Here is a 25,172-nt window from a genome sequence, read left to right on the forward strand (position 1 = left end):
TTATAAATTAAAATGTTTATTTACTGTACTATATTTATTTAGTATAAATATATTGTTAAATACTTTTTTATAAATATAAATATAAATAAATAAAGTGCATTACAATCATACACTATTTTTAAAAATAAATACTTTTAATGAAAGTGCATTATATATAATGATAGCGTAGTAAAAATATGTCAAAAATTGTTTAAATAAAAAAAATCATAAATATTATATATAGCAAATTGCTATTAGCAATGGATATTATTTGGGAAATATCAATAAATGCAAATTTATAGTTTTCAAAGTCGTTGTCTGAATAAATATTATATTATTATTATTATTAAACTAGTTAGGTGTCAATGAATTAAAAAAAGATAATAAAAATGAAAGTAAAATTATAAATACAAAATATAATTAGTGAGAGAGAGAGAGAGAGAGAGAGAGAGAGAGAGAGAAAGAAAGAAAGAAAGAAAGAAAGAAAGAGAGAGAGAAAGAGAGAAAGAGAGGAAAAGTTTATTATTCACTACCCCTGGGCTATAAAGTTTTGACATCTATTACAAGTAATTTTTCAATATTAATAGTGCAGTAAATTTTTATATACTGAATATTGCATTTAATAGCTATTTAATTTAGTTAATATTTGTTTGGAATATTTTTTGTGATCAATAGCTAATTATTAATATAAATTACTAATTAAAAAATTATTAGAAATTTATTTGATCACCTAAATTGATTCAACTATATTGTTTGTTCATTAAAAAAATTAAACAAACTAAATTAGTAATTTTTTAAAAAAATATTTACAAAGATGTGGACAATTTAAATAATTATATATTTTTTTAATTTTTATTTTTTTATTATTTGTTTTATTTATAAATGTTTATTTACAACTTTAATTACTCTAATCTACAATAAAGTGATGATAATAAGAAATTATAAATGCTATATACTATTTTATTTAAATTATTTTATTTAATGATTTATCTATCTTATTGCCATACGAGACCAAATATAGTTTTTATATTAGCTGATGACCTAGGTGTTATAGTTTTCAAAAAATTTACAATTTGTAAATTTATTTTAAAGTTTCTAATTTTTTAAAATTTAAATTTTATGAATAGGTTGGGGTGATGTCAGTATTCATGGGTCAACACAAGTGAGGACACCTAATATTGATGTGTTGGCCAACAATGGTATTATTTTGAACAACTATTATGTGTCGCCCATATGCACACCATCCCGAAGTGCCCTAATGACTGGCTATCACCCCATACATACCGGACTATATCATAATGTCATATATAATACTCAGCCGTGGGGTTTGCCTCTAAAGTATAAAATTTTGCCGCAGTATTTGCAGACATTAGGCTATGAGAGTCATATTGTTGGCAAATGGCACTTAGGTTTCTTCAAAAGAGACTATTTGCCGACAAACAGAGGTTTTGATTCACATTTTGGTTTCTGGACGGGACATACAGATTATTATCAACGGTTATCGGGAGATAAACCTCAAGGATATGACTTCAGAGATAACGAAAATCCCATAGATTTGTCTCAATATCAAGACATGTATTTGACAGATATTTTGACTAACAAATCGGTTGACATTATCAACAATCGGAAAGACCCGATGCGACCACTATTCCTGTTTGTGGCTCACAATGCCGTTCACGCGGCACTCAAGAAAAACCCATTACAGGCACCGCAACTATATATCGACCGTTTTAAACACGTGTCGGATAAACGCCGCCGTAAGTTCTGTGCAATGGTCTCAGCTCTGGACGATTCAGTAGCCGATATTGTGGCCGCACTGCAGGTCGCAAACATTATTAACAACACTATCATCATATTCTCTACAGATAACGGTGCGGCCACTAAAGGCAACTCCGGTTGGAGTATTGATAATAGTATTGGATCTAATTGGCCATTGAGAGGTGAGGTACTCTAAAAAATATGTAATGTATATAAAAAATGCTTTAATTATTGAGATACAGGTGCAAAATATACACTATTCGAGGGCGGGGTCCGAGGCTTTGCATTTATATGGAGTCCACTACTTAAACGAAAATATAGGAGCGAACACTTGATGCATATACAGGATTGGTTACCAACTATTTATAGTGCCGCCGGCGGACATACCATGGAATTGGGACCAATTGATGGCATCGATATGTGGAAAGTACTTAATGATAATCTGAAAAGTAATCGCAAAGAGTTATTACACAATATCGACAACTCATGGAATGTATGGGCTCTAAGAAGTGGTAACTATAAGCTACTCTACGGTCAAACATTTGACGGCCAATTCAACAACTGGTATCAACCGCCAGGAGAATCAATTGTGGCCAACAAACAGTCGATAGTAAATTATAAAGAGTCTAATGTATATAAATTGTTTGAATCGATGAGTTACAACATAAAACCGATGAAACAGATTTTGATTAAGTGTAACGCCAAACGTCAATACCTGTGCGAACCCAAAGTCAATGCCTGTCTGTTTGACATTAGATCGGATCCGTGCGAATACAACAATCTCTATCACCAGAAGCCCGAAATTGTTCAATCAATGCTTAAATTGTTAGATAACTATAACACATCTATTGTTAAGCCATGCAATCAACCGTATGATGAAAAGGCAGATCCTATCTATCATAACAATTGGTGGTCTGTTTGGCAATGATTTCAATTATTGAGTATTACTGTATTATTAAAGTACATTAAATATAAATTATTTAATTGAAAAATAATTTATTTAATATCATTATATTAAATTGTATTTTATTATTGCAAAATTGCCAATTTAGTTACATTATTATAATAGATAAAAATTTATGCTAAATTATTGCAATTTAGATGCCATTAGAAAATATGTACTTGGTAATTACAATATTAAGCTAATTTATGGTAATTTAATACTTTGATTGCCATACAATTTTTGAATGGCTATAATATCTGTTTCATGTAATTTGAAATTGGGTGGTACATCGGTATTATAATAATAGGGTGCCATAATAGATCCTTCCACAAAGTGACTGTGCTCTAAACCCAATACATGTCCTTTTAAAAAAAAGTACAGTACATTATATTACACAAATCAATTTGTTAAAAATTAATTAATAATATTAATATTATTATTTTATTTATACAAAAAAAAACAAACAATACATTACCAATTTCATGTACCATAACATACTTGAAAGACATGGCTGCAAATAAATAGATAATTAAAAATTAGTTGAACAGTAAGTTATTGAAAGTTTAAAACTATTGAATATTAAAAAAATAAATAAATAATTAGTTACTATTAGTATCTTTTGGGTCGTACTCGAGGCGCCAGTTTTCGTCGTCGTCTACATGTATTTCTCCGCCGTCCTCCGGGTATGTCGTGTGTGCCATTACACCTCCCGGTCCTTCAAACTTTGCACTATCGGGCGGTGCTTCGTGACAACAATGTATTCGGGTTGAAAACTGTATGTCTATATGAGCTCTCTTTTTCTTGTCGTTGCTTTCGATGAACCGTAGAGGTGTCACCTGAGACCACATACCAAACGCTTCTTTTACTATCTTAATGATACCCTCTTTGGTCATCTTTTGGCTAAAATTTTTGAATCTATACGTAAGCTTATAGTTTGTCCATTTGCTTCCGTGCAGTTCGTACGGCAAAAGTTCTCCATAACTGCGACTTTTGATCCGAGAAACGGGATCACGATTTCCACAACGACTTCTTTTCATTAATTTTTTCGTCTCTTCATTGATTTTGCCTATAATTGTTTATAAGTGTATAATAAAAAAATCAATGTAAACAATATGTTTTGTAATTATGTAATAAATTTTTATTAATCAAAACCCGTTGGCTTTAAACGATTCATAGATTGAAAATTTTTGACGGCCTCTTGCATAGCATCTGATGATCTAACCATTGGTTTAATATATCCATATTTTATCAAATAATTCTGGAATTATATATAAAAAAAATTATAGTTATTTTTATTTGAATTAATTTTGGTATTAACTAAATATAAGTGCAAAAAGAAAGACAACTTTTTAATTGGGTTTAAACTTAATAGTTAATGATTTAATAAATTAAATGTTTATTACACATCAATTATTAATATCTTTACATAATTGTAAAATCAATATTGTATTTAAAGTACTGTATATCGTTAAATACAGTATTTACTGTAAAAATAATTATACTATTATTAAGTAAAAATAGATTTTATAATATTATATAAAAATTACATTTTTCAAAAATTAATTTTATCAAATAAATAAACAATAAATCATAGAAAATATACAACTAAAATAAGTTCAAAATGAGATATAAAATTTATACATATTTAATACTAAAAACAATTAGTTAATTTTAATTATTTGCGTGATAATAATATTTATCAAGTATTCAAACAATTGAAAAAAAACATTTATAAAATTTACAATATTTGTCCAGTTTTTATATATAAAAATAATTTTTAGGATAAAAAGCAACAAAATGTCGGAAAAAGATATGATAATTGATTTTAAGAAATTATTAAAAAAGATGGAACCGTTAGATAAAAGTCTAAAAAGTGAAGTTCAGTTAATTGAAATCAATGAAACTATTGAAAACATAACGACTGTTAAAGATTTGACACAAATGAATGTTTGGCAACAAATCGATTTCGATATGAAGACTACTTCCAGAGATAATCAATTTCAGAAAATAATGTGCGATATTCTTAAACAACGACTTTTGATACCAATCACTGAACTGGAGGTAAACTATCAGAAGATACTTAGACACAGTGACAACAATAATCAATTGATAGGAAAGATACTGATCACCGATAATAGCAGTTATTCAGTCATAACAAACATTATTGATATGAATCTATTGAAAGAGGAACCGATTGGCATCTGTTGTCAATACAGTGTTAAAGATGTTTTACCACAAGAATTAACTAAACGATATCATTTAATTTACGTCATCTGTTTGGATGACTTTAATGACAGTGAATTTGAAGAGTTTATCAAAACATTGTCAATGAGAAAAAGTGGCAGTTCTTCAATATTCTTGACATATATTCTGTCTGAAAGTGACAAAACACGAGTCAATCGGTTGGATGCGCTGTCCATCAAATCCAACATCAATTCAATTAACCAATTGGGAGGGTTCTGGTGTATTGACTACAATATAGTGCTCATTGATAGCAATGCAAACATGAATTGGTTGACACAAACACAGAATGACGAATCGTTAGTGAAGACAGTGTCCAAACGTTTAAGCAATTTGTTGGAACAAATGGGCGAATATCCGGCAACTGTTCGCTATTTTCATAATAAATCCGATAAAAATAATCAATTGATAGCAAATGATTTAATCAGTAATATGGAGATAATTGCCAAACATAGGGAACAATTGAATGAAAAGTCACACAACAGAAACTATGATCTATTGATTATTGATCGGAGCGTTGATGTGATCGCACCGTTATGTCATTGTCTACCACTTCGAGCGTTTGTATTCAATGAATTGAATCAGATCTATGAAAACGACACGAATCGGGTCTATAGTAAACTTTGTAATATATTAGTAAACGATAAAATCGATATTTGCAAGACATTGGTTGCCATCAAAGAGAATCAATTAAATGAATCCAATGAACAGCTTATCCGTAAAACTCACGAGTGTATCAAAAATACCAGAGAAGTGTTTGTAAAGTCTGGAGATAAATGTTTTACAGATCTGTTGGCAATCGAGAGACAGTTGTTTGATATAAATATAAAACCAAAACTAATTTTAAAAAGTCTTAAGAAAATTATTTCATCAAAATGTGGTACAAAAGTCAACGATTACGATATTACACGAGTCTTAATATTAAGTCAATTGGTTCGCAAAAAGATAACCGACAGTGATATTAAAGAGTTGATCGCAAAACAAGACAAACAAAGACAAATTGATGTCAAAGTGATTACAGATTTTATAAAACTATTTAAAAAATTTGAAAATAATTTTAATAATAATAAAGTCATGAATCCAAACAAACAATCAATGATTTCGTCAATAGTAACCCAATTCTTCAACAATACATTATCACCGCAACAGTTCCCAAGTGTTTCATTTCAAAGACAATGTAAAAGTATTGACAAAACCAAACCAAGAAAACTATTTTTATTTATTTTAGGAGGACTTTCCTATAACGATATCATCACAATTGACAAACAATATGATAGTAAAGTTATATTTTGTTCAAATGGTTTGATTAGTCCCAAAATGTTTATCAATTCAGTTGTTTACGAATCCTGAAACTTATTATTTATATTAAAGTATATTAAGATATAACTTGAAATATACTTTTAAAAAATAATATTTCTAATTGTAATTAATAAATTATAATGTATTATTATTGCATATATTGTAAATATATAAAATCAATTGATATACATATACCTGAACATTAGTATCGATGTTAGTAAAAACATATTGAGATTTAACACAAATCAACAATAGTATTAATTTCAGGTCTATAAATGCAAACATATTTTTAAAAGTTGGTCGAGTTTTAAATATATATATATATATATGATGGTAAAAATTATAATAACAAATTATAACTTAATTATTGTTAGAATCACTTGTTATAAAAAATTAATTGATTTTTTATCATTTATTATATCAATATAATTATTTAGTTTTATTATTTTGATTAAAAAACTTTAATGACATTACAGTATATACTATTTATTGACACTTTTAATTGATATATAACGTAGTAACTATAACGCACTTTAACGATTGATTAATAGATTAATCTAGATCAAATATATTATGAAAATAAATAATTTTTTTTAAAAAATAGATAAATATTATTTAAAATGTCTAATTAAAACCATTACGGTAATTAAAAAATAATAATAATTTTAATATACATTAAAAACATGTGCTAATTAATTAAAATTAGAAAAAACGTTATATAATTTTGATAAATATAAATAAATAAGTTTGTCGTTAATAATAAATATCAAATTTGAACTTTAACAGTAAGTTTTATAATAATAATAATACTAATAATAATTAAAACCCATGTCTACAATAAGTCACTTTTGTGGTCAATAATTGTGTAACTATTTTGTTAATAAAAATAAATATTAATAATAAACATATTTGTCAACAATTAGCTATAAATTTGTATAAATAATTCAAAAATATAGTGATATATAAAAAAATATTCATTGAAAAAATGCCTTCAATTGTTGATAATTGGGTTCGTCTTTGAACTTTAAATTACTAATGAGATCAAAGTATTTGATAAAATTTTGTGGTAAACCTGTCAAACATAACAAACATTATTAATAAATATGTAACACTAAAATAACTCATCAGTATTACCATCACAGAGCACATCCAGACAAGTCGCTTGCATTCGTTTACCGATTTGACGGATAACTCTAGTGGACGACAAGTTTTGTTGTTTGGCACTAATCCATGGAAGTGTTCCGGTGGCTAAATATATCATACAATAGCCCAATGATTCCATATCGTCCCGTCGGGACTGACAATAACCGTTATGGAAACCAATAGACCGAAAATTCGGATCACTTTCAGCTCGAATGACTGGTATTTTTCGGTGATCTGTTTCATCATCAATATGGCCAACAATTGTACCGTCGGTTGACTTTATAACATATGATTTGGCATAACTGAGACTAATTAGTCTAACTCTATCTGTTTTATCACTTTCGAGAATAATATTTTGCGGATTAATTGCACAGTGAATATAACCACTGGAGTGAAAACGTTGTACACAATCAATCATTTGGACGGCAAACTTGAATACCTGTGCCATCGGACCAATCATTGACATTGTATTTCTCGACATGAGTTGAGTTAAATTGAGTCCCATTTTGTCGATCACTAGAAAACCCCAACGAATGGCATAACACTGATGTTTGTAGTCTTTCCATCTGTTTGTTGGATAAATCAATTACCGGTAAGTTTTCAAATACAGTCAACAACTTATGGCTAAACTAATAGATACCTAATATAATCTCTAATACGAGAAACGGCACTACAATTAGTCAGTTTAATATAAGTTTCAATTTCATCTTCGAGAGCATAAAAGCCGCCCTCAATGGCCACTTTGAGTATCAATTCATTGTTCGGTTCCTTTACTTTCTGTACTACAAAAATGGCCGATCGTTTAGTAACCGAAAGCATTTCGTCCAATCGATAGCCAAACAAAATGCTCTTCAATTTCGGCGGAAACTTATCGTAAACATCGGTCTCTGTCTTCGAGTTCTTAGTGTTTGTCACTGACTCTATGTCTGGCCATTCAATCTCAATACGATTTAATGATATATTAACCAATAGGTTGTTAATGTCCATCAATCGGCGTTCGTCTTCACTCATTTCATACCAACTGTCATCATCTTCTTCTTCATCGTCATTATCATCGCTGTGACCACAGTTTGTTGTTATATAATAGTTATGACAATCGGATCCGTTATTTACATCCATATCCTTATCGCGACATCTCTTTCGATACTGACTGTCATTGTTGTCCAGAGATCGCTTAGTGGACATAACATTATCATTGAATGTATTGTCCATCTGTTTAAACAATTGATCCATCAGTGAGTGTGTTGTATGTCTGAGTGGACACAATGACAACCAATCAATTGGTCACTAAATTGTTGGACACTTACTATCACTGACTGACCAAACAATACAAACATTCAAAACAATACCAAAATCTATGAATTATTGACTCATTCTTTGTATTCGATTTTTGTTGTGTTCTATTGAATCACTCGAAATATAACTCAACCACTGATTGGTTCAACAAATTGTTTCCCAAAATTATATCTAATATCACGTGACTCTCTGGGGGTCAATGTGTGTCATATGTGTTAATATATTAATATAGTAAATGTTTATAAAAGGGACTCAATTATAGGGTTAGGAAATGTTATGTTATATTTGAAACTTGTAACTAAGTATTTAAATAATACAGTGATTTATTGGTAGTCTAGTAGAGTGACCAACTGATAAACCTAACTAATTATAATACACTATACAGTATTATATTTGTGTATCAATTAGTTTTAGCAAGATAATAAATGTTTAATAAAACTGCTAACTATGTACACATTATTGACCTAGATTATTTATATGAATTATTGTTAGTAACTGACAATTATCACTTTCATGTCATATATATTTGTTATTGTTTCTGAACTTATAATTATACAGTAGTGTGTATGCGATCACTCTATTAGTGATTAAATATTAAATTTGTTTTTCTGCTTATAATAAGTATTTAATTTGTCAGTCAATTAATAGCCAATCAATAAATAGATTGTTTGATTGATTGGATGACCCAATCATATGACAAGTGCTTTACATTTATTATAATTATTATTACTTTAGATATACTCTACTCTACTGTATGTTAACATTGATTAGAGAACCAGTCAATAGCTTTTTAGTGCTTAAGAGGCAATCAATTGATTACTATATATACTATAGTATTGTATATAATATATGGTATTAATTAGCACTCAATATAACATCGATTGTAATAATAATAGAAATTGAAGTGACATTTCATTTATGATAATTATTAAGATTGAGTCATATATTTATAGTACAGTATATATACACTATATATATATATATATATTAATGATAGTGTGATTCACTGTTTTTATTATCAATAAATTAAAATATTGAAATTAATTACTGAAAAATAATATATAAATATAAATTAAATATTAGTAAAATTAATATCTTTTATATAAATTATATATTGAACTCAATCTGAATGTGTAATACAAAAGTAATATTTATTAATATATAATATATTTTTAAACTTTAAGATATTACTAAATACTGTAAATAATGATTTATAAACTTTATTAAGCTTTTACTTGATATCAATACTTTAGTCAAATTGATGTTAACTTTATTTACTATAAAGTAATATACAGTACATGTATGATATGATATCATTAAATGACATCTAAATGACAATTATATCCATCAAAATTGATGCCCACCTATAATATAATATTATAATAATCACAAACATTACTTAAGGGGTTATCAAAAATATAGTCACATATTATTAGAAACATATCTATAAAATATGTTTATTTCTAATGATATAAAAAAAATTTAAACAAATCATTTGATTTAAAATCAAGTTATTTCGTTCATTTAATTTACATATAATTGATTACTTTTGATTAATGATTATATTATATGCCAAACGTTTAATTAATTACAAATTAAAGATAATTATATACCTTTTTTCTATATATAACTATCTTTTTAAAATCTCATGAATGTATTATGAAATGTATTTTGAAAATTGTTTTTTTTCTTCAATAGTTTGAATAAATATTAGTACAGTATATAAATAAATATTTTATCAAATGGTTTTTAAATTAATAGATACACACACACACACACACACACACACACACAATAATCTTACATGAAATAAATAAACTTTAATTACAATATTATTATTAATAATTTAAGTATTATAAAATTTTTATTAAGCTTTATAATTGTTTTTTAAAAAACTATGTAAGCTATTTAAAAAACATAATTACATAGTCTATAATATAGACTCTATATAATGTATGAACAAAAAACTTGTTATTTTTATATATTATATGATACTTAAGTTGTTTACTTTACTTATTAAACTTTGTATGCAATAAAAAATATATATTTATATTTACACTATTATATCATATTTATATTGACATTATTTCAACTTTTTTAAATAAGTAAAATAATACATAGTTTTAAAAATAATAATAAATAGTAAATAGTAATTAAATTTAAGATAATATAATTAATTATTGCAAACATGTGTTTAAAAATAATTTAATAAAAAAATTATACTTTAATGAAAAAATATAAAATACAAAAATATATTACTTATACAGTAAAATGTATTGTATATTGTTTTTGCATTTATTTGTTATATAGACACAAAAATATGCTAAAATATAGATAACTCTCAAAAATTTTTATAAAATGAAAAAATGAAATGATATTTTTTTTGTTAATTTAATTGATTTTAAAAAAATATAATTATAATTTATTTAGACATTTGTCTGTACTTTTTCATTGTCATTATTATTGATATTACTATTAATTTTGTTATTAATTGTTTGTTCATTGTTTTCATACGATATAATTTCATCGCTTTTAGGATTACCATCGATATCGTTGTCGACCTCATCTCTGGCACCGATAGTATCATTATTGGCCAAAATTGGTTCACTTTGTTCGCCGTCATTATCATCAGTCTGTTGTTCAACAGTTTGTCTTTTCTTATTGATTACCATTTTATCGCTTTTGTTACGAGCCCTATATAAGTGTTATTTTTTTAAAAATGTATAACAATTATTATAGAAACAAAAATTATTATATAATTGATGAGTGAAATATTATAGACTACCTAATGATGATAATAACGATAATAATTGCTAAAAGTATGGCCAAAAAGAATAGTATGATTCCTATACTTCCCGATGACTCCCGATTAGGACTAGTCTTGTAATCGGCTTTTGTATTATTATTATTATTATAACTACTGTTATTATAAGTGTCGATGAGATCGTCATTTTTATGATCCGTTGTCGTCGATATAGTAGTGGTTTGTCGGTAGTGGTCGTCATGTTTGTGACCGCTGTCAACCATCACATCATTTGATAGACATTTCTTTTTATAATCCATTTTTGGATCACTATATTCTTCATAATTAGCACTACATTTACAGACTTTGGTGCCATTGTTACCATTTAATAGTTGACAATTGCTATTATCATCCAATGCTGTGCACTGTTTGCTATAATTACAGGCCATACCCAAAGGCACTAATAATATCATATTAAAACCAATTTTATTACTATTTGTCAAATAAAATAAATTATTAATTAAATTGATTGATACCTTCTTGAAGGCAAACCGTTTGCTTTATATTTTCGAGTATTGCCACAAAACCAGTCCTACAAACACATTGTTTGCCAATTTCCGACTCAGTCTCGGGCGACGCGCACTCCATATTGCGGTCGCACTCTTGGCCCATACTATTGGTACCGCACGGGTCACCATATTTTAGGACTTGGATTAAAAAATAAATAGGATTGAAAATTAATTAATTATTTATTTTTTCATATATATATATATATATTGATAAATGCATAAAAAATTGATTATTTTATTGCTTATTATACCATAAAAGACAATAAATATATACTCAGAATATATGAATAAAATTAGTCTCAATTTTTTGCCAAATAATTCAATAGATAATTGTATTATTTTTATCTGAAGTATAGTTCAATTTAGTCCCAATTTGCTCTGAAGTGCTGAATAATGATTACACATATAATATGCAAATTAACTTTTTTTTTATTTATTGTGTTTACAGATTAACTTGACTGACATTTTTTTGCTAATAAATAAAACACTTAACAAATAGGTTCACCCAAAATGTATTATTATATTTAATATCGACAACAAAAACCATAAGATTATTATTATTATTATTGTTAACCAATTTAGTTCATCGATGGCACAGAAGAAATGTATGTCTCCTACACTTGACTTTTTAGAAATTATAATTTTTATAGTTCAACCCTTATATATGAAATACATATTTATTTTTAATATAGTTTATGATATTTAAAGGTAATAATTGAAAATGAGTGCAATTATATATTGAGTTTATAAAACTATTATAATATCAATAAATAATAATAATATTAACAAATTCTTGTTCATAAAAAAAATAATTTATTGCTGTTGTTTTATTTATAACTATTAAAAGATTTATTTTTTGATTATTTATTATATTCAATGTAAATTTAATTTAAAATAGGAAAAATTCAATTATAGTTGTAATAAAATTACGTCAAATTTTATTTATTTTATTAAGAAATTCATAAGATTTTTTGTAGTCTATTATATTATAAACATTTTAGAATCACTTGCATTATATGAGCACCGGTAGGCTCTTTATGCTAACAAATAATATATAATTAACAAAAATGCAATATTATGTGTATTATTAATATTAAAAAAAACAATTTTCTTTAGCAAAGTTATGTTGCATTATTAATATGTTTTTATTGCTTATTTATTGTTGTATTACACATTTATGAATAACATAATTCACATATGAATTTTATTTAACCCAATAATTTAACATCAAATAAGTGATTTTAAATATATTTAAAATGTATATAATATTTTCTATTACAATAATCAGTAAAAAAGGGTTTAATGATAATACTGTAATCATATAAAAAAAGAGATGACATTAGATTTGTGCCAAAAACTTGAATTTATAATAAGATTGTGAATGGATTTAATATATAAAAAAATCACATTTTCTGAGTGTTGATAGTAATGTGAGAGAAAAAATGTTATCTAATTTAAGATTATATACTTAAGTGTGGGTTTGATTTATTAATCCATTGAATTAAAAGATTATTATTATTATTATTATATATTTTTAAATGAGACAAACCTAAAGCTTAATTGATATTTGAGGTCAAAAATCTTTTTCTGTCCTTTTTTTGATGAATAAAAAATTTCAGTATTTATTTATAAATATTTTTTAATAGAAAAATATATTTTAAAATCATTTTTAAATAATGCTTAAAATATTTAACGTTCAAACACATGTTAACATAAATAAATAGAAAAATTACTGTTTAAATATAGGAAATTTCAATCAAATAAAAATTCATGTTTTGATGAGTTAAATAATTTTCTAAAAGTAATGTTTTATTGAGGAAAGTCTTATGTGTTTATCTAAATATTTAATTATAATTTTAATAAATCAAACATTTGTCAAAAACAACATTTAAAAGATGAAAAATGTTTAATAAATTCATAAAAATTCTTTGAATAAATATACTCTAAAAAAATTAAAAAACATTTATTACATTATTATTTTACACAAAAGTTAATTACTTATATCTTTTGAATTAATGCTTTCAATTAAACTTTTGAAAACTTTTGTTAAGTAAATTATACTGTAATATATAGTTAAAAAGTTATAGTTTAATTTAATTTTTATTTAGATAAATTAATAGAGTTAATTTGTTTTAGTTTAGTTTAGAATTTGCTAATTTTATCTGATATGGATTAATTTGCAATTAAAATTTATTTCATTGACCCATTATAATTGTGTTATATTTGTCTTTATATATATTGTATGTGATAAATAAACAAACAAACAAAAAACAATGTATATAATAATAAAATGTGTTATAAAAATTTTAAAAAATGATAATATTTTTCATACAGTATTTTAAGCTTAAATATAATTAAAACCTTTTTTTGTTGTATCAAATAGGAACTCAAGGATTTTTAATCAATAGTTTTAATTGTCATAAATTGTCTCAAAATTTAGTTATTAATGTATTATTACTTTTTCTTAAATTCAATTAGTTTTAGTTTGTAAGATATAATTATATATATTTTTCTTAAATAAATATAATGTTGAAATATTTTAGACATTTATGTTAGCATTTTATAGATAAGTAAAAAGGCAGTTATGTGTTGTCAATCAAAATGAAATGTCAATGTTATAAATGCCACGAACTTTATATAAATATTAAATAATATTTTTTCAAGATATACAATATTTTAATCAACAAAAAAATGTTAAATAAATCATTTAAATCAAATCCCATTTACAGAAAAATGAATTTATATAGTAATCGTATAAAACATTATCAAAAAACATCATCTCAAAGCCATTATGGCATTCAATTAAATATAATGACTGTTTTAAAAGTTAATTTATTTTATATTAATTTCTATATCTTTAGATAATTTTAACAATTTCTATCACAAGTTTATTATGATAATATGTTTTACTTGAAATTTTAAAAAATAACAATCTAAGTAACAAAATAATGTCACAAAAAATCATAAAAAGTAAAACTTTTTTTTTGATATAAAATAAGATAACTAATTGACTTACTATTACTGAATGCGAGACTCCCTTTGGCCTCACATCGGGCCAGACTTGATTTTTTGTCGTCACTTGCTTTGAGCTGATCCGCCACTTGACACGAGTAGCCAATATCGCCGGTGTGTTGTATGAGATGACCCAAACTGGTGGCCGCAATCTGGTATTCACTCCAGCACCGGGTTTTTCTGTCGTCACAATCGACATTACCGCGCAATATGAATATACCAGTCCGCGGGGCGCCACCGAAGGACAGGTCAAATACCGGATTTGTGAAGGCGGCTGACAACGACTGGACAGAGGCCTGGCATCGGATCGTCAGCACTGACTCATCAAATCGTTTGGCAATCAATTTGTTTGGCACTAAACTGACTGAACACAGCTCCGACTCAGATACCGGAGCGCTGGTTATCAATGATGACAATAAACTAATTATAAGACACAATAGTGACTGTCTCTTAATTAAATAATATTTACTGAATTTTATTTTATGAGACATGTTTTTTCATATTTTATGACAACTTTTCAATAATTATTAATTTAATTTAATATTAAACTATTTAGTATAAAAATAACATTTATTAAATCAAAAAAAGTGAGAGTAATTTGATAACATTTGATAAAAAAAACTTTAAACAATTAAAATACTTAAATAATAAAAAAAAGTTTATCAATAAAAATATTGATTCATAAAACTCATTAATAAAAAGCTATTTTTTCTTATATATAATAAAACACAAAATTAAAGAAAAAAAACATTAAAAAAAAGTTTTGTTGAGTACACTAAACGTCAGTTATTCATAATTTTTACAGATTATGTATGAGTTTTCATGTGTTTTCAAACCACAAAACATTTTTTTTACTGTTAAGAGAAAAAATCAAATCAAATATTAAGAGAAAGAAGACGAACAAGAATTAGATGAAGACGTGATCAGAATTCGGGCGTAAAATGAGTTTAATTTTTTGTCTTTTTTCAGTTCATTTATACTGTTATATACCGTATAATAATAATCACAATCTATAAGTCATTCTCAAATAAATTATAATAATATGTAAAATAAAATCATTTGAGAGAGAAGTGGTGTCTTGAGAGCACTGTTTTTGGGAAAACTCGTTGAGGGGAACGGTATGCTATCAGTCGGTGGGCGCACTCACTCACTCACTCATACGCACCACCAGTGCTTGTGTTTGACAACCAAAAGAGTAATAATTCTTATGTATGTTTGTCTCTGCCCTTGGATTTCCCATTTGAATGCTTCTCCGCATTCATTCAACGATTTAGGATAACTCTAAGCACACAATATACCAGTTATTTTGTTATTAAAAGTATTAGTATTACTGTATTTTTATTATTATTATTATTATTATATTATACAATAACTTTTAGCCCAATGACACACAATTGCATGTATGTGTATATGTTGTTTGCTATTGTTGTGAATCGCATCAACTTTTTTTTAAATCACTATAACAAACTCACATATTTTTAGATACACTTTCTAAACGTATCGCATGATAGTAATACTATAACATAGCGTATAATTTAATATATTATATAAATAAAAAATTTCAACTAAAATATAATATTTTAAATAACACTTCAATTTCACGCTTTATCCAATAAGTGTATGTTTTTGTTATTGTTAGAAATTGTTTATCCAAAACATAACTTTTTTGTTGCTGGTATTGGATTTATTAAAATTATTTATTTTGAAAATTTGCTACAACTATATTGTATAGCAATTTCCTTTATTTAATGAAACAAAACATTTTTTCGTATTTTAATGTCTTATTAAATTGTTGATAAGTTATGCACTGGTATTTCATATGTAATTTTAACTATTTATTTATATATATAGGAAAATGTTTGAACATAAACGACAAAAAAAATTCTTAGAAAAAAATTGTTTGCTAATGAGTACAGGTAATCAATTTTATTGCTATTTTTAAATATTAATTGAAAAATAGTCTAAATTTATATATTTTTAAATTGTAAATTAATTTTTGTTTGTTTATATGTGTGTGTGATTTCAAAAAATGCGTTGATATGACTATTAATATTAAAAATAAAGTTATAATTTTTAATGATTTCTCTCAGCGTTAATTCAGTGCAAAATTAGTTAAGCGCTTAATCATAAAATTGAAGGCAAACAGGATTTTCAAAAAAGCTGTTTAAATACATTATAGTTAAATAAAAAAAAATACTATAATATATTATTTATATCTAATAATCTAATGATATATATACTGTAAGTGTACTGTATGTGTTGTACACATTTTATATACACCGTGAAAAAGATAAAAAACATTACATAAAAAATTTACATAACATTAATTCAATAGCACTTCAATATTATAATAGTCAACAACAAAAAAATATAATAATTTTTAGTTGAAAACTTGTCATATGCACTATAGTACTACTAATATTACTGTATAATTACAATAATAATAATACATTTTTGTATATACTATTGAATGTACTGTATATACTGTATATAATGTATTGTTAGTTAACTGTAGTTCTAATACATGAAAATATGATATTATAATTGTTTTTATATTAAGTATAGCAACAAAAAATGCTATAATTGCCATCACTTGTTGTTATAGTACTGTATATACTCTTATACATGTATGTCTATAGACTATAATACTACAGTATATACAGTATATCATAGATGTATAATTTGAGACAATAGTGTGTAGGCTTGAGAGCTAGTGATGTACTTAATAATCACTGTATTATTATTATTATTAATTCAAATATATTTAATATTTTGTTCATTCATTTAAATCAACATTTTGTTTCCGCTTTTGTTTTGAGCTCTCATTTATTATTATAATAAAATAGACGATTATTTACAGTACTGTTTAAATAGTATTCATATTATATAAATTGTTTCATCGGTTTAGCCCAATATTCATGAATTGTTAGACAAATTATTTCCTAATTTTTAGATTCAATCAACTCATCAATTGAATTAACATTTAAGAGGTCCCTCACTCCCCACCAAAACTAATAAAACATTAATTTGGATTTGTTTTTGCATTTGATTATTATTAATATGTTTGACGAAAAAATTGAGATTTACTTTTGTGAACAAATAATAACATTATATTATGATATAATAACAAAATTACTTAATTATATTATACTGTAGACTATAATTTCAAAATAATATAGATATTTTGTGGTATATTTATTACTAAATAATACTATAAATAGTAGAATATTTATTTTTATTATTAAAATTCTAAAAAACTTGAATTATTTTATAGTTCATATATAATTTGTAAATAAAGTAATAAAAATTAATTTTAATATTTTATTATCAAAATATTTTACCTGAAAAAAAATACTTATTACTCGATGTTACTTTAGATTATCAAATTGTTAGCATTAATTTTAAAATTGCATTTTTAAAAATCAATATTAATAAATATTAATGTTGACGATGTAAATTCATTATAATTTTAATTTATTATTTTTTATCAAATATTAAATTCCCATTAAAAACAAAACTTATATATTCATAATAATAAATTTGAAAAATCATTTTTTTATAGCTAATGAAATTTGGAAATTAGTTTAGTATTGATAATATAAAATTTAACTTTATACTGTACTATATTCAATGTCATAATAGTTAAATTATAATATTTATACACCGTATATGCACACAAAAATATTTTACTTTTAATAAAAAGTTAATAAATTATACAAATTGTGTGGCATTTTTTAACTGTAAAATAAGGAAATATTTGACATTACAATTTAATTATCAGTTTAGTAAGTATTTTATTATTGTATAAGTTTTTGTTTTTACTTAAAAATATGTTTTGTTCAATAACTTTATTTAATAATTAATGATATTTATCTGTTTTGTGATAATTAACACTACATAGTATTAGTACGATATGCGTGTGTATGTGTTATGTCTAAAAAAAGAGGATATGAAACAAACAAAAATATTTTTTAAAAATCAAACAATAAAAACATAACACAAGCATTCATGCATTGTATTGTATAATTATTTTATCTCTTTTACATTTTAAAAATCTATTTATCAAAAATTTTTTTTCGTTAATAATATACTGAATAATACTGTACTTGTATTTCAATTTTTAAGTCAAGAACTATTTAAATAAGAAGAAAAAAATTGATGACTTATTTGGTAAAATCAACGAAAAAAACAATTGAAATACAAAATCACATACAAATTATTGTTTGAAAAAAAGTTTGTTTGATTTTTTTTAATAGAATAAAAACAATTTTCAATATTTTAATAAATGTAATTCAAATATTGATAATCAAACATCAGTTTTGAAAAATGTATTGTCTCTTCAATTGCTAAAACATTAATATATTTTTGACATTATTTTTAAAATCTAAACAGTAAAGTGATTTAGTGTTTTTTCAAAATATTATTTTTGAAAAATTTTTCTGCATATTTTTTTGCAAATATTTATAAATTGTTTGAGTAAATATATTCATTACATTTATGGTGTGTAATACCAGTTGATATATTTGACAAATTAGTTGTATAAAAATCACAAAAATAAACACTTGGATAATAAATTATTTAAAAACAATAATATTTATCATTAATTAGCTCAAAGGTTGTAATGTATAAAAAACAGTATAGGTTTCTTACAGTAGTATCCAAATTAAGTGATAAATTATAAATTTAAATAAAAATTTTAAAAAGGCTCCAATACTTGCTTATATCTAAACTTTAATTGCTTGGTCATAAAAATATTTATAAAATAGCATATAACTTAACTGATTAGTATTTTGTCAGCACCTGCAAAAATAATAATAAAATATGATGATTAATATTTTAATTTTTATTAAATTAGCATGTTAAAAGCTAAATACAAACACAAATAAAATTTTCATATGATTGAAATCAATAATAATAATAAATTATTGTTTTAAATTAATTATGATGAATTAGTCATATATAAATATAAAATATTAATATTATAAATTATATAAAATTTATATATAAAATAAAATCTTATATATGTGAAAATATAATATGTTGAAAATTACAACATTATGTAATATTGCTGATATAAAGTATTTGCTTTAATTATCCACTTATGATAAATTAAATATACATTTTTTCTATACTCTTGTTTACTTAAACAATTATCGTATATAAATTAATTTAAAAAATATTTTTATCGATATTTATCTTCAAGTCAAACAATTAACATATGTTTTGTAAATATAAAATTATAGTTAATAAAAACAGATTTAATTTCAAGAAAGCTTAAATTTTTTAAATGATTACCTCATTTGATTAATTATTAACTGATTAAAAATTATCGATTTAATATTAAAAAACTTGAAAATTATTGTTTACATACAAATATAATAAGTGAAATATAATAGCCTATTATTAATATTAATTTCAATGATTAAGCAACAAAATACAATTAATCTTAAATCAAGTTTATTATTAATAAATAAATAATTATAATATATTAATAATATGTTAATTAACACTTATTTATATCTTGATTAACAAAAAATTTTGTGTTAAACAATAGCTAATATGAGTCACCTTTTAAAGGCTACCACTTTTTAATGATAAATGTATTAAATGTTAGTTTCCAAAAAAAAATCTGAATTTAATTTATTTATCGTTTGACTTATTATTTTGTTAAATTTGCTAAAATACTAAATATTTCGAAATTTTAATATAAAAATTTACCATTTTTAAAGATAATTTGTTTAAAAAATACTAAAAATATGAACTTTTCAAAAATTAATTAATTATTTCTACAGTATATCTCTGTACTGAACATAATATACTGTATTATAAAACAATTACATCTAATATCATATTCGTTGAAATCAAATGTTTGCAAATAAAAATAAATCTCATTTCTTATATATTAGTAATTATTTAAATATTGAGAAATATTTTTGTTTATTACAATTATACTAATTATATTCTAAATTTTATGTATAATAAATTTAATTATGATGTTATAATTATTAAAGATTATAATTATACTGTATATTAATATAATAGTAAAACTAATATTATATAAACTTTGTACTATACCTTTACTATACTTTTATAAAGCAATTAAGTAATAATTTTACTTTAAAAAATATTGCTTTATTTTATCTTATTTTAATTGCCATCTCGTGATTTATAATGAGAGTATTTAATAATTTTTTTATCATTTTTATTATTACTAATAAATTATTAAATAAACTATTAAATTATATTATATAATACAATACATTAAGCATTAAACTAATGTTATTGCTTACTATAATATATATATATCGATTGCATTTAATAGTGCAGTAATGATAAACACTAAGTGAATATAAGTTATTTTATTAATACATAAATTTAACCTATAATTCACAAGTCATATGTTTAAGACAGTCCAGTACTATATACTCTATGAACTCATATTTGTTATGTAATAAAATTATAGTGAATCTCATATATATTTAATATATTTCTAGTCTATAATATTTTTTTTATAATTATCTAATAGTTTTAATAGTTATAAATAAGAAATAATAATAATTTTATTAATAAATAATTAATTTAAATAACCCGATAATTAACATATGATTTAAATACTTATATAACATAAATTTGATGTAATCTATTAATATGTTTTAATTTATAGAATTTTATTAATAAAATCGCTTTAATAGCAATATATGCCATATTGTGTTATATTTGTTAATTATTTATGATAAATAGGAAATATATAGATAGAATTATAAATCAATAATTGACATGGATGATAATCGTGAAAGTACCAAGCTACAATCAAAATTTAAAGATCTAATTTGTCTATAAATATAGAAATGACATAATTTATTTGAGTACCCCAATAAACTAAAGTGGATGAATATTTTTTGCCACTACTGTATTATAACTTTACTTTACTAATAATATATAATTAAAATAAAGTAAAAATTAATATTTTTAATAATTATTGGTCTAATTTTTAATTTTGATGATTTTGTTATTTTACTAAAAAATAGGCATCTAGTATATGATAAAATTGTTAATTAATTATTAATATTATAAATAATTGGGTGTCATCTGGACTATTGGTCAGTCTATTAATGTATAGTCAAAAGCAAAGAGCATATAATTGAGTGTAAAATAGTTGTGTAAATGCAATGATTAATGCATTTAATGATATGTATTGAAAAATGGCTCAATTGTTGTGTTAATCAATGTTTTGGTTTCAATCAAATTGTTTACCAAAAAATATTTGACACAACTTTTGAATTGCAATTTAATTTGATTATCGCAGTTGTCGTCAACCAAATGATGTCCACATTATTGTAGTTATCGACGGATTCATTGAGTGATCTATTGAATCGATCGATAGCTTTGAAAGTGTTTTTTTTGTCACAGAAATTGATTTCTCCGTTTGTGTCAGTCATGTATCCGATGACTGCATCCAAGTGTCTGTCTTTAGTACTGTTGGTCACATTGTTTGTCTGTTTCGTCGACAGCAAACAGTCCGTCAATGAGATCCACTCATCACAAGACATCCACTTTGATGATGACGACGACGACGACATCAACGATGACAAGGACTTTGATTTTGATGATAAAAAATCGGTATTTGTTTTGCCATTTCATTAGTTAACGTGTGTTTGATTTCTTTGTGACCAATCTGTATGATCTCTTTTAACAGATATCAAAGCAAACTTTGAACCGCGATTTGAAGCAAATGTACAATTGGTGGACTGTTGAAGACATTTGCAAAGATGTCAAATGCAAGCCCTGGCAGTATTGTGTGATTAAAGGCAAAGGTGTAGCCGTTTGTGTCACCAAAAAGGACGCCAAGAATGGCAAAAAAGTGGAGAAAGATCCGTTTGTCGAGAAATTAGCCAAAAGTAAACAAACTATTGACTCGTCAATCGATGACGAAGATGATGACGAAGAAGACGATTACGAAGAGGACATTGAAGACAAAAGTAATTACAGTAAATTGTCGGACGACACTAATCCGCTCAAACAGTGTACGCCCTGTCCAGTGGTTCGGCCGGAGTTTATTTGCGGTTCAGACAACGCAACCTATTCATCCAAATGTCGACTTGATTTCCATAACTGTGTCCATCGGACTCGGATTACACTTCAGTGCAACGGTTTCTGTCCGTGCAATAAAAAGTCTTTTTCCAAGAAGTATAAGAACGACAACAAGAAATGGTTGGAAACTACTCGCAAAACTGGCAAAGACTTTGATAACAATAATTTAAAAAATACAAAATTACGAGAAATTAAAAAATCTAATAATAATAAGGAAAAAGATTTTAATCAAAATGATTGGCAAAAACAGAAGAAACCAAAGTTATATTATAAACAACAAAACAAATTCAAGAAATCAGATGACAAGGATAGTAGAAACTCGGTGTTACCAAACAAACACTGGGATAAAGCGTCGACAATAATTGAGCACAAGAAGTGTTCAGCCGATGAGCTCAAAAGTATGGGTTCGCGACTACTCGATTGGTTCAGTGTTGTCATCGCTGAACAAAAGAAGGATCATTCGGCGATGAGCCGCAAACACTCGGCCTTTAAAATACCCGATTGTCAGCCACAGGTCTCCTATATGTTTCACCACTTTGACACAAACGGCGATTTAAAGTTATCACTCAAAGAGTTGTATTACTTAGAACACGACCAGAACGAGCATTGTCTTCAACCATACTTAACACAATGCGATGAAGACAATGACCAGTTCCTCAGCGCTTACGAGTGGTGCACATGTTTTGACAGAAAAAGTAATTTTTAACATCAATTTAGTTTTAATTTCATATTTAATAATATAATATTTATTTATACGACAGGTCAGCCTTGTTTACATGCATTAAAACATATGAAAAAAGGATTGTTAGGCGCTTACACCCCTCAGTGTGATATCCAAGGCTTTTATAAGCCAATGCAATGTCACTCGAGTTCGGGTATGTGTTGGTGTGTCGATAAAAATGGCGTCGAATTTACTAATACTAGACGAAGAGGTTTACCCGATTGTAGTAAGTATTGACAAATAATTTGCTCTCAATTTATGTGATAAATGAAGAAATAATAGCTAAATATCTGTCTATATTGACATACAAACAGAAGGATTGCTGAACAGAGCCCGTCACAGAACTATTGATGCATTGGAAAGTCGTGAAGACATTGACGTCGACGACGATGGCGATGATGATGACGACAACGGTGGCTCCGGTGACGATCGCATTAGTCTTTAGATAATATCACTCAATATAAGTTGAATAAGTGGTAGTATTTTATTTGTCTCAATTCATTCCAATAATAATTCGACAATTTTTATTAAAAATTATAATATTAATATTTACAACAATATTATGGTATTAATTACCAGTATTTAATTCAATTGAATAGTTATAGAGCGAAATCGATGTCTTTATTGTTTATTAGTAACAAAAAAATTTACTTAAATACTCATATCATTGTTTGTATGTATGATTTAATCTAATAGATGACTGTTATTATCTTTTTTGGGACCAAACTTTTTTTATGGGCCCATAAAAGGTAATAGTTTTTGCCAAAATTTCACAAACCATTTGCTAAAAAACCTATTGCCATAATATTGCATAACAAAAGTTATGTTTTTAAACCATAACCACAAATATATTGTTGCCATAAATTGTATTACTTTTATATACATTAATCCGGTTTTGGTTTATTATAATCTTATTTTGGATAATATGTTATTTTTTATAATCATATATAGATATCATATATTTTAATTTTTTATGTATCGTAAGCTATTTTTTAAAATGTTTTTATTTTGTTATATTTATTGTTATTATCATTATTATAATTAATTTAATTAGTATAACAACACAATCGACAATAAACACACTTTAAGTTTGTATTTTAGTTTCCAAACAACAAAATCCAGTGAGTCTTCCATTTGAGTTAATTATTATCATTTGATTTGTAATTTAATTACTTTTTTGTTATTTAGTAAATCCATAACAAAGTGTATTTTAATTACAAATCTCATTAATGTTTTAATTAATTTTGTTTATATAATTTAATTGTATAAAAGCTGTCAATTTGTGGTCACATCACATACACATTACTATTAATATATTTAAAAGTAATAATAATAACGTTAATAATGTTTTATTAATAAATATACACTTATTATATA

At 24.9% G+C, this 25,172-nt stretch overlaps 5 protein-coding genes across 5 annotated transcripts; 2 read left to right on the plus strand and 3 right to left on the minus strand.

The window, feature by feature from the left end:
* The first annotated feature begins 924 nt into the window (after window positions 1-924).
* On the plus strand, window positions 925-2,665 carry LOC128964133 (arylsulfatase B-like). Its single transcript, XM_054310693.1, has 3 exons — window positions 925-1,024; window positions 1,107-1,919; window positions 1,980-2,665. The coding sequence occupies exons 1-3, from the start codon at window positions 925-927 to the stop codon at window positions 2,663-2,665; spliced, it is 1,599 nt and encodes a 532-aa protein (XP_054166668.1).
* Window positions 2,666-2,884: 219 nt separating this feature from the next.
* Window positions 2,885-6,453, minus strand: LOC128964134 (matrix metalloproteinase-15-like). Its single transcript, XM_054310694.1, has 5 exons — window positions 6,416-6,453; window positions 3,833-3,938; window positions 3,288-3,746; window positions 3,156-3,191; window positions 2,885-3,042 (listed from the first exon to the last, which is right to left on the minus strand). The coding sequence occupies exons 2-5, from the start codon at window positions 3,903-3,905 to the stop codon at window positions 2,885-2,887; spliced, it is 726 nt and encodes a 241-aa protein (XP_054166669.1). The 5' UTR covers window positions 3,906-3,938; window positions 6,416-6,453.
* Window positions 6,454-7,043: 590 nt separating this feature from the next.
* LOC128964231 (casein kinase I-like) lies at window positions 7,044-8,864 on the minus strand. The gene is made up of 3 exons (XM_054310796.1): window positions 8,004-8,864; window positions 7,355-7,929; window positions 7,044-7,292 (listed from the first exon to the last, which is right to left on the minus strand). The coding sequence occupies exons 1-3, from the start codon at window positions 8,594-8,596 to the stop codon at window positions 7,195-7,197; spliced, it is 1,266 nt and encodes a 421-aa protein (XP_054166771.1). The 5' UTR covers window positions 8,597-8,864; the 3' UTR covers window positions 7,044-7,194.
* A 2,221-nt stretch (window positions 8,865-11,085) lies between these two features.
* On the minus strand, window positions 11,086-16,004 carry LOC128964135 (serine/threonine-protein kinase pakD-like). The gene is made up of 5 exons (XM_054310695.1): window positions 15,991-16,004; window positions 14,988-15,451; window positions 11,939-12,109; window positions 11,445-11,862; window positions 11,086-11,353 (listed from the first exon to the last, which is right to left on the minus strand). Exons 1-5 carry the CDS (start codon window positions 16,002-16,004, stop codon window positions 11,086-11,088), a joined length of 1,335 nt encoding a protein of 444 aa, XP_054166670.1.
* A 6,101-nt stretch (window positions 16,005-22,105) lies between these two features.
* Window positions 22,106-24,773, plus strand: LOC128964224 (proteoglycan Cow-like). The gene is made up of 4 exons (XM_054310787.1): window positions 22,106-22,603; window positions 22,680-23,769; window positions 23,836-24,021; window positions 24,110-24,773. The coding sequence occupies exons 1-4, from the start codon at window positions 22,421-22,423 to the stop codon at window positions 24,238-24,240; spliced, it is 1,590 nt and encodes a 529-aa protein (XP_054166762.1). The 5' UTR covers window positions 22,106-22,420; the 3' UTR covers window positions 24,241-24,773.
* The last annotated feature ends 399 nt before the right edge of the window (window positions 24,774-25,172 follow it).

This window comes from Oppia nitens, unplaced genomic scaffold (assembly GCF_028296485.1).
Source record: "Oppia nitens isolate AA-2021 unplaced genomic scaffold, nextdenovo-longstitch-racon4-pilon3 scaffold8_pilon_pilon_pilon, whole genome shotgun sequence".
NCBI lineage: Eukaryota > Metazoa > Arthropoda > Arachnida > Sarcoptiformes > Oppiidae > Oppia > Oppia nitens.